A 15,779-nucleotide genomic window follows, 5' to 3' on the forward strand; every position below is an offset into this window, starting at 1 on the left:
GCTGCTGGTGCTGCTGGTGCTGCTGGTGCTGCTGCTGATGATGATGACGACGACGACGACGACGACGACGATGATGATGATGATGATGATGATGATGATGATGATGATGATGTAAAAATAACACTGGATTTCCTTTTTTATTTAGCATCTGCAATAATTCACTGGACAACAATTTTTTTTTTCTTTTTGAAGATTGTCTAGAATTCTACAACTGATTTAAAGTAATTTTGTACGGTTGAATCAAAAAATTGCATCCGTTTCTTTCCATCAAATCAAGTTTTTGTGCCAAGTTGATTTGAAAAAAAAACCCATCAGATTTTGTGACAAAATCGATTACATTTTTGTGGTATTATCAGTTGATTTTTGTCAATGCATATCATTCTAAATTTTAAGAAAAAACATGTTTTGTCTACAACATATATTGATTACCTGATAAAAATATCGGTTACTGTAAACTGTTACTGTAAACTGAATCGTGAGCAGAGTCCAACAGTAGTCAGCCATCATGACTATGTTCCAGCAACTCTATTACCTGGCCTCCATCTCTTTCAAGTCCTCCGGGAATCTCTTCCCCTGCTCGTCACTCATTGAACCCATGTTTTCCATATGTGAAAATAGGTATTTCTTCTTGACGCTTATGTTTCAGTACAGGTTTTTGAAAGCAGTCTGCATGTTGTTGACAAGTTCTGCATAGTTTCTGGCCTTATTTTTGCCAAGATAGTTTTTCATTGCCAGCACAAATGTCTTCCATGCTTCCAGTTCCATTTTGTTTGATTGAATTTTCGAACTCTGGATCATAGATGAACTGCCAGCCTTCAACTTATTCATGGTCAATCCTGGAAAAGTAAGTGAAGCACCATTCTTGTCCAGAATATTGGTAAACTGTTTATTAAGCTGAACATTGGTAAACTGTTTATTAAGCTGAACATTGCTAAACTGTTTATTAAGCTGAACATTGCTAAACTGTTTATTAAGCTGAACATTAGTAAACTGTTTATTAAGCTGAACATTGGTATACTGTTTATTAAGCTGAACATTGCTAAACTGTTTATTAAGCTGAACACTGCTAAACTGTTTATTAAGCTGAACATTAGTAAACTGTTTATTAAGCTGAACATTGCTAAACTGTTTATTAAGCTGAACATTGGTATACTGTTTATTAAGCTGAACATTGCTAAACTGTTTATTAAGCTGAACATTGCTAAACTGTTTATTAAGCTGAACATTGCTAAACTGTTTATCAAGCTGAACATTGGTATACTGTTTATTAAGCTGAACATTGGTATACTGTTTATTAAGCTGAACATTGCTAAACTGTTTATTAAGCTGAACATTGCTAAACTGTTTATTAAGCTGAACATTGCTAAACTGTTTATTAAGCTGAACATTGCTAAACTGTTTATTAAGCTGAACATTGATATACTGTTTATTAAGCTGAACATTGCTAAATTGTTTATATTTAGCTGAACATTAGTAACGTGTTTATTAAGCTGAACATTGCTAAACTGTTTATTAAGCTGAACATTGCTAAACTATTTATTAAGCTGAACATTGCTAAACTGTTTATTAAGCTGAACATTGCTAAACTGTTTATTAAGCTGAACATTGCTAAATTGTTTATATTTAGCTGAACATTGCTAAACTGTTTATTAAGCTGAACATTGCTAAACTGTTTATTAAGCTGAACATTGCTAAATTGTTTATATTTAGCTGAACATTGCTAAACTGTTTATTAAGCTGAACATTGCTAAACTGTTTATTAAGCTGAACATTAGTAAACTGTTTATTAAGCTGAACATTGCTAAACTGTTTATTAAGCTGAACATTAGTAAACTGTTTATTAAGCTGAACATTGCTAAACTGTTTATTAAGCTGAACATTAGTAAACTGTTTATTAAGCTGAACATTGCTAAACTGTTTATTAAGCTGAACATTAGTAAACTGTTTATTAAGCTGAACATTGCTAAACTGTTTATTAAGCTGCACTTGATGTGCAGCAGTGAGAAATGTATTCTGTCTCTGTCGATGACGTTCCTTTCATTGCAAGGCACCAATTCCTTCCACACAGGCCAGTTATTCTTCGTATAATGCTGAGGACGGTCCCTACCGTCTCACATATACAGAAGACATGGGTACTTTGTGAAACCAGACTGTGTCTCCAAAAAGTTCAACATTTTCAGGTCAACACAAATAAACCATTTATTCTGATCATAGCCAATTTTCTCCACAACATACTTCACCACTTCATACTTCTTCAGTGTAATTGAGTGAGTGATTGGTACAGACTGGTTGCCATTTCAATGATCGCTTGCTGCTGCCAATGAACAGTCTCCAATCTTTGGGTTCATACTGTGGCACTCCAAGTTTGAGCAAAAGATACACAATATCTGCACAGTACATCAAGTCTTTCACTGTAAAGAAAAAAATGGAAGTACTCTTGATAAATGCTGCAGAAAAAGCTGATGCAAGCAATGTCAGAGAGGAGGTTTTTTCCTTTGATCTAGATGTCAACAATTCGGCAGAGTTCTTTGAAAAGTCTTGAACGAGATCATTCAACTCCTTTTGGGAAAATGGATATGGAGCATCATCTACAAGAACCACTTCTTCATCTTCATGTTCCTCAAAGATAAGCATTAGAATTTCATCACAATGAGAATATCAGGATATTTGCAGCTGTCGTGGTTCTTTTTATTGAATCCCAATTGCATTAACAGCACAAAAGTAGCAGTCAGTGACATGGTTTGTCAGCTCCCTCCAAAACATGAGAATTCCAAAGTTCAACTTCCTTTTGCCATTGGTCCACCCATGCAGTCTCGATGCATACCTTGTACCACCATGTGTGGCGCCCAACCTTTATCCTGATTAGTAAGTTGAATACCAAAATAAGCATGGTTAGCATATATTATGAAACTTCCTATTCTTCACAAATGTAGCAGAATATGCTGAGTTTATTTCTGTATGATCTTCTGGCCAAAGCTATCTCATTCAACTGCAAAACAATAAGTACAAATTAGTCATAAATTAGCACGACTGCAGCCCACCATGTTCCGTATTTGGTGCCACCAGCATGACAATGCAAATATTCCATGACACACATAAAGCGAAAACACACATGCATCGGTGAAGTTTTTTATCCATTTGCCGCATGCTTTGCCGCACCAATGTTTGAAGATTTTGAGACTTTATGATTTCCAATTGATCTTTTTTCGACACAATAATCCAGAACTATCAAACCTGAATACTTCTTGTCATTAAAATTATCATTTTCAATCAAAATACAGTATTTTCCCTTCACCAACGTCTTCTAAAATGCTCCACACATGCGTACATGTGAACAAAAACGTTAAAAACGACATATGGCCATATTTCATAAACTGGACCTGATTGAGTCAAACCAATGTGGTGTTTGGATTCAGGGCATCAGATTCGTTCTACATCAACTGTAAAAATACAAACAAGTTTATTAAGCTTTTGGAAGCATTGATACAATTTGAAAAAAAAAAAAAAAAAACGATCTTTAATGGCAACAATAGTAAGAACTATTTTCATATTCAATCAAGCAAGAATTGGAAGGATATTATTTTGAAAGCCAAGGTTAATGATAGCTACGATAGCAGTATCAGAATTTTTGTAGGAATTTTTGACACCCCTAACACGAAACTGCGAATACAATATAAAAATCTCGTAATTTCTCTGTTAAAAGTGGGTTATTTATTTTCTTTATGGATTATACTTCCAAAATGAACTATTACAGTTGTTTTAAAAGTAATAGAAATATTTTTTTTTTTTAAAAACAGTAATGAATTTTCCGAACTCAATATTTTTCAATTTTTAAACTTTAAAAATCTATCAAAATTTTTCTATTGATTCTATTTTTACGATATTTTCAGGGTCAATGTGAAATTTTATGTTCTTTTCAATAAACCGAATATAATATTTTAGACAAACGTTTTTTTTAAAATTCACCCCCCCCCCCAAGTGTCACCCATTTTGAAATGTCTATTAAAAAGTAAATAATTGATTTATGTCGGGGAGTTTTATATATCACAAATTGAAGAGAAAAGGTCAATAAATAATATATTCAAATTTAAAACAAAAAAATAATCGCTTTTTTAGAAATTTACCTGTAAAGTCCGAAGTTTAAAACCTTATTTTATAAGAACACATTGTTTTTTTTTGTCTTTCTTTTGTCTTTTGTTTTTTTTTAATGAAACCTTGGTCCTTTCTCCTTTAATTGAAAAAAAATTAGGGCTTGAATTACATTTTTCGAGGAGTTATAAGCTTGGAAAGACAGGGGGTCGAATAATTCACGCCTCTCATTTTTAAATGTCTATTAAAAAGTAAATAATTAATTATGTCGGGGAGTTTTATATATCACAAATTGAAGAGAAAAGGTCAATAAATAATATATTCACATTTAAAACAAAAAAAAAAATCGCTTTTTTAGAAATTTACCTGTAAAGTCCGAAGTTTAAAACCTTTTATTAAAAAAAAACCACATTGTTTTTTTTGTTTTTTTTTTTAATAAAACCTTGGGCCTTGCTCCTTTAATTGAAAAAAAATTAGGGCTTGAATTACATTTTTCGAGGAGTTATAAGCTTGGAAAGATGGGGTGGAATTATTCACTATTTTCACGAAATTTCTGACACTGCTATAGCTACGATGTGTTTGTGATGAGATGTGTTTCCCAAAATATGGTAGTGTGTCTTGCATACAAACTGAACATATTATTGAATAGATAGTGAATATGTTAAGAAGAAACAACAATCATTTAATCAAACAAATCCTTGCCTCCCCACGAGGGAAGAGTTAGACACAAGGCCATATCTTTAATGTGGGAAAAATCAAGCTCTCCAAAAGGATCACTCTAGATTGGGATTAAAAATAAAAATTGCCTCAACATAAAAGGATTCTCTTTTAGTGACAGACGACAGATGACATGTAATATCATAACAGATAAAACTGTTTTTCCTCTCTCTGCCTCACTTATAATCCTAACTGCCAAATGATAAAGAGAAAATAAAGTATCAACAGAATGATGATGATGATGATGATGATGATGATGATGATGATGATGATGATGATGATGATGATTGCTACATTAAAATAACACCGAATTTCCTTTTTTATTAACTGCTGTTTGTGTATATCCGTAATAAAGGAAAAAACAAATATGACTGGCCTTGTTTTGTAAACCACATCATTTATACAATAAACGCTAAACTATTACTCCCTCCTTGGGATAATTTTATGCACTAGAAAAAGAGTTATTGTTTCTTACTTGATGCATTGCCTTTATAACGTGAATCTGCTTTTCAAACAATTTGTCAAGCTGTTCATCAAAAGCTGTCATTGATTCCACAATTGAGCTTTGTATTTTTTTCATCTCACTCTCCAGAGTCTGAAAAATAAATGCACAAAGAAAATGTTTTTCATGAAAACATGACAAAAAACAAACAAAAACAAACAAAAAAATCAACAGTGAGATAAATCTCACCAATAATTATGGACATCTTTATGGACATCTTGATAAACAATGATTTCTGAAATGCTACTTTCCATCGAACTGAGTCAGCCGGAGATTAACATGTAAAATGATAATTTACTTTATTTAATTTACATTTTCTTGCGGCATCTTTTCTGCTGGGGAAAGTTTCCGAAAGCCAATGTCGCTTTTAGTGTGTATAGCATTATTTCCCTTTATGTACACAACTAAAAGACTCACCACCAGAGGGCGTTTTAAGACCCGAGTAATCTCACATTTGATGCCAGATGGTGTGACCATTCGGTGATTATAAAAAGTGCTATCCAAAAAAATTAATCTCTTTTTCATTCATAATAGCTCTTGGACAACATCAGTCTGACTGTCTCTGTATTCCTTCATCTGGATAGTTTGATGAACACTTCAACTCCAAATTTGATATGTAAGATTTCTTCTCCCTACTAACAAACATACACACATCCTTCTACTCAGACTTTATTGAACACATTCTCATGAACTCAGTTTCAAAACAAATGCCATGTGTGCACTTATAAAGACACAATTCGGTATGCAAACACTATGTGCACACATACATACACACATATCACTTACAGTCTTCCTCATGCACATTCTAATGAACACATTTTCATAATGAACTCAGTTGGGTTTGCAAACATGTATATTGAACACATAAAGTGTTTCACCTCAAGTGCATTTGTGCCACGAATGAGAAAGAATGACTTTTAACCCATCTCTTGCCTGGAAACCGATTTTCTCTTAAAAAAATAACTTTGTTCCATTTTTTCTTTGCATTAATTTATTTCTATCTCACCACAAAATGTATTCCTTTCTTTTATTTTTATTGTAGTTACCTTGAAATATGTTCTCTCCAGATTAATACCTAGAGGCATTTTCTTGATCATAAATCAGAAACTTAACTATTTAAGTTTAAGAAACGATTAAAAATTAAACTAATTACCTGAAGAATGTATCCATTTCACAGTATTATTTCAGAATTCATCCAATTCTTTGTAAGAAAAATGGTTTAAAATTTTGCTAAACTATGTTTAAAATAATTTCTACTTACTTTTCGGTATTTTTCTCTCTCTTCGTTTAATTCTTGCACTTTTCTTTCATATTCCTTCATTAATTTCACTTCTTCTTCCGTTCTTTCTTCTTCTTTTTCATTCACGTGAGGCATTGGAATATCCTGAAACAAAATAGAATATATCAAGATCAAACAATCGAGATTAATATGGAGACTAACAAATTAAAGTACATTATCACATCTATGTATATGTTAAGGTGTATATGTTTGCTAGTATGATATGAGTTGAATGAGTGCGATTATGAACAACCTTGCTGTGTGGAAAACTGAGAGTTTGTTTTGGAGTGATCTCACACTAACGGAATATTTAATAGGTGAGATCAAAGGAGGCCAAGGTCCTGAACGAAAGGAGCAGATAAGCTAGAAAGAATTAGATTCTGCAGAGTTTGAACATTGATGCAAACACGTCTTAACAATGACGAAACTGTGTCATACTCAGCCAAAGGTGCTGCTTATCTGTTGATCAATCTCTCTGTTTAATAGTATCAATCTATTTAATAGTAACTGTAAGTTAAAATCTCTGCCTCTTTCCTACATAATTAAATGTAAATAGTACTTGTAATTATTTAATATTTTTCTCTCAATAAAACTCTATTTTAAAATCCTGTCATCTCTCAATTCTTATTGACGACGCCAGTGGGCCCCAACTAGAGATGACACAGCTGCAAGAAGCTGATTGTAAAAAAAGGCGATGAAATGACAACATGGTCACAAAAAAAGAAGGAATCATGACATGGAAGTAGAGGGAAAGGTATGACGGTTCAGTTACAATAAAGAAATGGATAAGGTCATAGAATACGAGGAAGAAAGAAACAAGGGACAACATAATATATGTGATGACGTAAACATTTTTGTTGAAGAAAGAAAACGGGTTTTATTTTATAACACATTACATTTATATATATATATATATATATATATGTGCTCTTTCAAAACTGAACCAAATGTAGAACTTGATAACCTTCCCACTTTTTAGCTAGATATATTGAGGAATTAGTTAAGAATAAAACTCATCATGAATTGAAATGGTCAATTTTAGGAAAACCTAACAAATATATATCTAAAAAGAGAAAAAAATTAATTTTCGCACTTTGGAATCCTTCTATATATTAACATCTGGGGAGAATTTGCTTAATAAAACCAAGAAATTATAGAAAATTGCATCCATAGAATATGCTGGCCTATTTCTAACCTGTGTAAATTCTAGAGTAATAAATTAGCCAAAACCTATATATGAATATAGAGGTAATGTATATTGTATTAATAATTTAGTAATTTACGTAGAATATAACTGAAATTAATATAAGTAATATCAAATAATGGTTATACGCTAGCATAAAGATGTTGTCAACAATAATGTCTAAGAACTACTAATTAAGAAAAAAATGGCATAAGTGGAAAACGGGGAATGAGGATAAAACATATCTATAGGATACTCGGATTATTAGATATGGATTGGTACTAATTTTACAGATGCAACATTTCTTCATCCTAGATACATGATATAATTATGCATATACTGAAGTTATTTATTACAAAACATTAATGGAAATTAATTCCTAGTTGTCAGAAGGAGATTCTAATATTCAATGCACCTTGACATATTAGATTTAAAGCTAAATAGAGTAGGAAAATCTCAGTCAATAGTCACTTCTGTAGTTGATTATTGTTGATTATTGTTGATTATTTTAATTATTGTATTTTAATTATTGTTGATCACTGCAGTTTTATGTGTTTTTATTGGATCTTATTGAATTTATTTCGAAGGGATGGATCAGGGTGTTAGGTTTTACAATTGAAAGAAATAGATAGGACCTATAAATATATATATATGCATATGTGTACACATGTGTGTGAGAGCATATATATATATATTCATATATATATATATAAAATCAATTCCTATTTTCAGCCGCAAAGGACGTCTTATTATAGCAGTTAAGTTATGAATTTTGTAATATTTCTTTTCTAGATGCAAGTGCTAATATTATATTTATTTCAGTTTTTAATCTTTATTTTTATTCCATTGTTTTATTAATTGTATAAATAGTTTTCTCGTGGAAAGATGTGCCGATTCTATCTGGCAAGTTCATTTGGAATATGTATTTTATTTTATTTATTTTTTATTTATTTTTTTTTCATAGATTTTTCTTGTCCATAAATGTTTATATTTTCCAAGTTGATAGCATAACAGATATTGCAATTGTTTTCATTTTCAGTTGGTGAGTGGGGACTCTTTCACCTAACCCCCTCTTAAACACATGAAACGAACTTTTATTAAGTACAATACTTAATTTTCTTTTAATGGAGAGTAGACAATGCATTGTGGATGCGTTATCAGCAGCTCCCATTACTCTCGCTTTTTTTTTTTTTTTACACAGTGGTCACCACTTATCAAGGCCCGGAAGCCACTCAGGGATAAGGGTTATTGCAAGTACATTACGTTAGTGTGTAGATTTCATGAAGTGTTTACTTAAGGGGGCGGTTCATTAGGAATTTGTTAACATTGGACTTGAAGACATCCAAGTTGTAGTCAGGTGGGAAGCAGGAAGACGGAACAGAGTTCCACAGGCGTGCAGTTCTAAGAAAGAAGCTTTGTTCATGGAATCCATGTTTTGATTTAGGCACAGATAAAGAGTGGGGGAAATTTTTCACAGTGGATTCGGCTAGACGGGTGTTTTTCGTGAAAGATTGGCGAAGGGGGACCAGAGATTGGAGCTCAGACGAGCACTTGCCATGGAAATAGCGATAAAACAAGGATAGGCTCGCAACGTCTCTTCTGTGGGAGAGAGGTTGCAAGTTAGAGAAAAGGGCATCCCCCACTAAGCCACAAAGTCTATTTTGTACTCTGTCAAGGCAGGATAGGCTGTTTTTAGCAGCCCCTGCCCAGATATGGCAGCAGTATTCCATCCTTGGACGTACTTGGCTTTTATATAGATAGAGAATTGCATCAGTAGTGAGATATCTTCTGGAGCGGTAGAAGGATCCCACCATCTTTCCAGCGACCTTGGCAACAGACTTGATGTACGTGTTCCATTTCAAATCAGGAGTAAAGGTCAAACCCAGAAGCTTGTCAAAACACGGGGCCTCTCCCAGACGAGAGCCATCCATCCCAATTGATGCCAGATGGGGATCAGAGCGTTGATGATGTAAGGATAGGAGTTTGGTTTTAGATGCATTAAAGGTAACCAGTCACGTCTTCCCCCACTGAACCACGTGCTCGAGATCAGAGGAGAGAGAATCAGAGAGAGCTTTGTCATTTACAGCCTTTGATGTGTTGCCGTAGATGGTCATGTCATCAGCATAGATGTCAATGAATGATTAAAGTATGTGTTTAGGGAGGTCATTGATGTAGATCAGGAAGAGAGTTGGGCCCAGGATTAACCCCTGAGGGACTCCAGCATTAATACTGCAGGCCTCTGATTTTTGTCCATCGACCACTACTCTTATGAGCCTATCAGAGAGAAATGATTTAATGATTGAGAAAACATTTCCAGTTATACCGTAGCTGGAAATCTTGTGAAGTAGACCCTTATGCCATACCTTGTCGAAGGCTTTTGATATGTCAAGAGCAATTGCTCTAGAAAGGAAGCCTTTGTCAAGAGATTCACTAATCTTGTGAGATATAACCGTTAGCACATTTGCGGTAGATCTTGCAGAGCGGAAACCATATTGTGTGTCACTAAGAAGGTTGTTTCTGTTGAGGTGGTTGACTATTTCTCTATTTAATATGGATTCCAGCAACTTACTCATAACACACAGGAGACTTATTGGTCTGTACTGAGAGGGAGATTACTTATCACCTGAATTCTTAAATACAGGGCAAACTGATGAGGTCTTCCAGGGAGTCGGAAAGCACTTCTCCTTAAGGCAGCGCTTAAACAGTTTTGTAAGTATGGGAGCAAGTTCTGGTTGAAGCTTTTTTAACACTATAATTGGGATGCCGTCAGGGCCAGTTGTTTTACTGGAATCAAGGTTCTTGTTTAGCTTGGCGACCTCATGCACGGATATTTGTATGTTCCCTAGCGTGTTCTGTGTTATAGGAGGAAATATGGGGAGTTGATGGCCTTCGTCGCATAGGGTAGAATTAGCTGCAAAGTTCTTTGCAAATAGTTTGGCTTTGTCTGATGCTAACGAGATGACCTCTGGTCCATTGATAATGGTTGGGATAGGACGCACACTTCTGTTCAGGATCCTATTTGTTATTTGCCAAAATTGGTGGGAACCAAGCCGCTGATCAGCTACCTTGGATTTAACAGACTGGGCATATAGCTCTCTTGCATTTTTTATTACTCTTTTACAGCGGTTGCTGGCAGTCCTGAAAGCAGCTTTAGTCTCAGTGCATCTATTATGTTGGTAGCTATGGAAAAAGTGATTTCTGTGCGTGATAGCAGCAGCACATTCTGGGGAGAACCATGGCTGGCTGTTAGGTTTTTGTTGGAATTTTTAAAATGGTATGAATTGGTCTATGCCTACAATTAACCATTCGGTCAGATCTGATACTATAGAGGACACTTCCTTTTTAAACATGGAGTGCAGAGGTAAATCAGATATGAATGTACGGAAGCTATTCTAGTCAGCCATAGAGTATTGGTATACAGTACGGTGGAGAGGTACGTCTGGGGACTTATTACATTTCGTTTTTATCTTAACTGATACAACGGAGTGGTCGGAAGATCCTAGAGGAGAATGAACGGAACATGAGCATAGCTCAGGGGAAGTTGAGAGAAAAAGGTCTAGGAGGCTTGCATATTGACCGGGTGTATCGGGCACACAGGTGGGTTCGCGAACAATCTGAGTGAGGTCATAAGCAATGGCAAAATCATGACAAAACCTCCCCTCATCGTCTGTCTTATTTGAATGGGTCAGCCATTCCACGCTTCTCTTTATTTGTCCCTCAGTCCTCATTTTTTAATGAGTGATTTTTCTGACAAAGGGAGAAGAAAAAACTGTATTCTAGGTTGGTAGTATTTTGCATGAACAGCCGCCAGAGATGTCGGAGATTTTCTGTTTCTATGCCTTGCCGTGTAGTCATGTCACTAGTAAGTGTGCTGGAGGTAAACGTTTTATCTCGGCTGACGTTATCTTAGATTAACCAATAAGGAGGCTGTCCTATCAGCAGGTGCAAAGTACTGGGGCTGCTGTATTGCCATTTGGTGAATGGATTCTGGACTATGCAGTAGCTTATTAGTGGGTAATTGTTACGGCTTTACCTTTTCATGTGCTACAAAAAAAAAGAAAAAAAATATTTCTTCATTTCTATTTCTCTCTTACTTTCCCTCTCTGCCCTGCTTTAGGCATGTCTGTCGACCTAGTCCATAAATCCCAAAACACCATCATTAAAAGTCTCAATAAAAAACACACGATTAAACCTGGATCTCCAACTTCCAACGTAGACCCCTACTACCATGTCTCCTTCTCTAACATCAGGGGTCTACGTTCTAACCTTCCAGAGGTTGAAACCCAATTAAAGGAGACTAAACCAGACATATTATTTCTAAGTGAAACTGGCATTGGACAGGCCATTTCCCTAGATGAGTTCGTAATTAAAGAATACTCTAATTTAACTTCCAAATCTAACCCCCAAGATCGCCATGGGCATGGAATGTGCATATATAAAGATGGCTTTCCATGTGGTAGGGACATCTCCAGAGAAGATTCTAACTTACCCTATATGTGCTTCCGGGTTGCACTTGCTCAAACTACTGCATTTATATTTGCTCTCTATCGCCATCACAACAGTGGAGTTACTATCTTTAAAAGCATATCTAAGAAAATTGATCACGCCCTATCTGTTTATCCTTCAGCTAATATTCATGTCTGTGGAGACTTCAATGTTCACAATGTGGAATGGTTAACTCACTAAAACAAGACCGATGATGAGAGGAGGTTCTGTCATGATTTCTCCATTACTTATGACCTCACTCAGATTGTTCACGAACCCACCCATGTGCCCGATACTGACGGACAGTATGCAAGTCTCTTAGACCTTTTTCTCGCAACTTGCCCTAAACTATGTTCAGTTTCCGTTCTGTTTCGACCACTCAGTTGTATCAGTTAAGATAAAAATGAAATGTAACAAGTCCTCAGATGTACCTCTCCATTGTACAGTATATCGATACTCTATGGCTGACTGGGATTCTGTACATTTATATCGGATCTAGCTCTGCATTCCATCTTTAAAAAAGATGTGTCCTCTATAGCATCAGACCTGACGGAATGGTTAATTGTAGGTATAGACCGTTTCATACCCTCGAAAAAGTTCCAGCAAAAACCTAACAGCCAGCCATGGTTCTCTCCGGAATGTGCTGCTGCCATTGCGCACAGAAATCACTTTTGCCATTGCTTCCAACGTAATAGATGTACTGAGATGAAAGCCGCTTTCAGAACTGCCAGCAACCACTGTAAAAAAATAATAAAGAACGCAAGAGAGTTGTATGCTCAGTCTGTCAAGTTCAAGGTAGCTGTGCAGTGGCTTGGTTCCAACCAGTTTTGACAAATAGCAAACAGAATCCTGAACAGAAACGTATGCTCTATCCCAACTCTCAAAAATGGACCTGAGGTAATCTCGTCAGCATCAGACAAAGCCAAACTCTTTGCCAAGAACTTTGCAGCTAATTCTAACCTTTGCGACCAAGGCTGCCAACCGTCAATATTTCCTCCTGTATCAGAAACCATGCTATGTGATATACAAATATCTGTACGTGATGTTGCCAAACTAATCAAAAACCTTGATCCCAGTAAAGCAACCAGCCCTGACGGTATTCCAATTGTAGTACTCAAAAGACTTCAACCAGAAATTGCGCCCATCCTTACAAAACTGTTTAAACACTGTCTTAAGGAGAATTGCTTCCCGTCACCCTGGAAAATCTCATCAGTTTGCCCTGTATTATAAATTTCAGGTGATCGGTCATCTCCCTCACAGTACAGACGAATAAGTCTCCTGTGCGTCATGAGTAAGTTGCTGGAATCTGTTAAATGTTAAGTGTTAAATAGAGAAGTAATCAACCATCTCAGCAAAAATAACCTTCTTAGTGACACGCAATATGGTTTCCATTCTACTAGTTCTACAGCAGATGTGCTTACAGTTATATCTCATAGGATTAGCAAATCTCTTGATGGAGGCAACCTTTCTAGGGCAATTGCTCTTGATATATCAAAAGCCTTTGATAGGGTATGGCATAAAGGTTTACTTCACAAGATCTCTAGCTATGGTATAGCTGGAAATGTCTTCTCAATTATTAAATCATTTCTCTCTGATAGGTTCATAAGAGTAGTAGCTGATAGGCAGAAATCAGAAGCTCTTAGTATTATATTCTGGGCCCAACTCTCTTCCTGATCTATATTAATGATCTTCCAAATCACATCCTTACATAATTCGTAGACATTTATGCTGATGACACTACCATCTATGGTAGCACATATAAGATCGTAAACGACCAAGTTCTCTCCGATTTTCTCTCCTTTGATCTTGAACACGTGGTACAATGGGGAAAGGAGTGGCTGGTTACTTTTAATGCATCTAAAACCAAGCTTCTATCTTTACATCACCAATGCTCTGAACCCCATCTGGCATCAACTGAAATGAATGACTCTCGTCTTGAGGAGGCCTGAAGTTTTTACAAGCTTCTGGGCTTGATCTTTAGTCCTGATCTTAAATGGAACACGTACATCAAATCTTTTGCCAAAGCTGCTGGGAAAATGGTGGGATCTTTCTATCGATCCAGTAGATATCTCACTGCTGATGCAATTCTCTATCTATATAAGAGCCAAGTTCGTCCAAGGATGGAATACTGTTGCCACATCTGGGCAGGATCTTCTAGAAAGGACTTATCCTGCCTTGATAGAGTTCAAAATAGACTTCGTAGCCTCATAGGAGACGTCCTTTTTTCTTCCCTGCAACCTCTTTCTAACAGAAGAGATGTAGCGAGTTTGTCTTTGCTTTATCGTTATTTTCATGGCAAGTGCTCGACTGAGGTTCAATCTATGGTCTCCCCCTCACCAAACTTTCACAAGAAACACTCGTCTAGCTGAAAACACTATCAATAATTCCCGTCACTCTTTATCTGTGCCTAAACCTAAACATGGATTCCATGAACAAAGCTTCTTTCATAGAACTGCACGCCTGTGGAACCGTCTTCCGTTTTCCTGCTTTCCAGCTGACAACAATATGGTTGTCTTCAAGTCCAATGTAAACAAGTTCTTGATAAGCTGTTCTGCTTAAGTTAACAAATTTATTGAATTTCCATTATTGACAATTACTATATTGTCCAATTTACTACTGTACACTCTTTAACCCTTATCCTCGAGTGGCCCCTTGGTCTTGATAAGTTGTGATACCTATTTAAAAAAAAACATCAAATTTCACGTCTGAAATATTAAAAAAAAATTGTTTACAACTCAGTCAGGATTAAAATCTTGACTAAAGCAATCATCTAACTAATTGTGAAAGGGATATATTATGTGAAAATTGATAGAGAGAATCACTCTAAATGTCTATTACTGAACAGAATTATCGAGTTGGATAGAATATGCTATTAATTAGATCAATTGGAATTCCTTTTTTAACTAAAGAATGCAGAATGAAAATTTTCATAATTCACGGGCTAGGTAAAACCAAATATCGATTTTAACATGGTTTAACTTTGAGAATGTGACAAACATAATTTTATATATTAGATAATGTACTCAACGAGTCAGAAGTGATCTAGCATATATGTACTCACCCACAAACATGCAGTTTTTGGTCTACAGACATGAAACTTAATATATAGTTATATATATTTTTATTTACACTGAAAAGTTGACAACAAAACAGTAATAAACAAAAAATTAGGCACAAGGCCCTATGGTTCAAATTTGATGCAAATGAGAGATATTTGATTTATAAAGTGAGTGTTGTATGTAACCTGCTGATTGCAGTTATGTTATTGATTCTCTTAGATCAACTGTTGAAAATATCGAAATTATTATTTTCGTCAGACTGCTAAAATCTATTCCTATAGATTATCTCCCTTGTTCCATAATTGTATATGGATCAACTCTTCTTAGTTCCTTATCACTAGGAATTAAAGTTATCTGTCCTTAATTCTTTTTTTCTGTTGTTAATTTTCGTAGAGAGCTACTTTTGACTAGTCTCCCAATGTAAATAAAGCAATCGTTTTTTTGTGTGTGTTACAGTAATACATA

General features: G+C 35.3%; 1 protein-coding gene across 5 annotated transcripts in view; it reads right to left on the minus strand.

Moving 5' to 3' along the window:
* The window catches only part of LOC145246036 (cilia- and flagella-associated protein 43-like), a 456,783-nt gene that overhangs the window by 191,224 nt on the left and 249,780 nt on the right, over nucleotides 1-15,779 (minus strand). For all 5 annotated transcript variants that reach the window (XM_080107869.1, XM_080107868.1, XM_080107867.1 and 2 more), the window contains 2 exons: nucleotides 6,570-6,692; nucleotides 5,282-5,401 (listed from right to left, as the gene is read on the minus strand). In XM_080107869.1, the coding sequence (XP_079963995.1) occupies nucleotides 5,282-5,401; nucleotides 6,570-6,692 (243 nt within the window). The remainder of the gene's footprint in view (nucleotides 1-5,281; nucleotides 5,402-6,569; nucleotides 6,693-15,779) is intronic.

This window comes from Euprymna scolopes, chromosome 23 (genome assembly GCF_053919585.1).
Source record: "Euprymna scolopes isolate OS-2025 chromosome 23, ASM5391958v1, whole genome shotgun sequence".
Lineage (NCBI taxonomy): Eukaryota > Metazoa > Mollusca > Cephalopoda > Sepiida > Sepiolidae > Euprymna > Euprymna scolopes.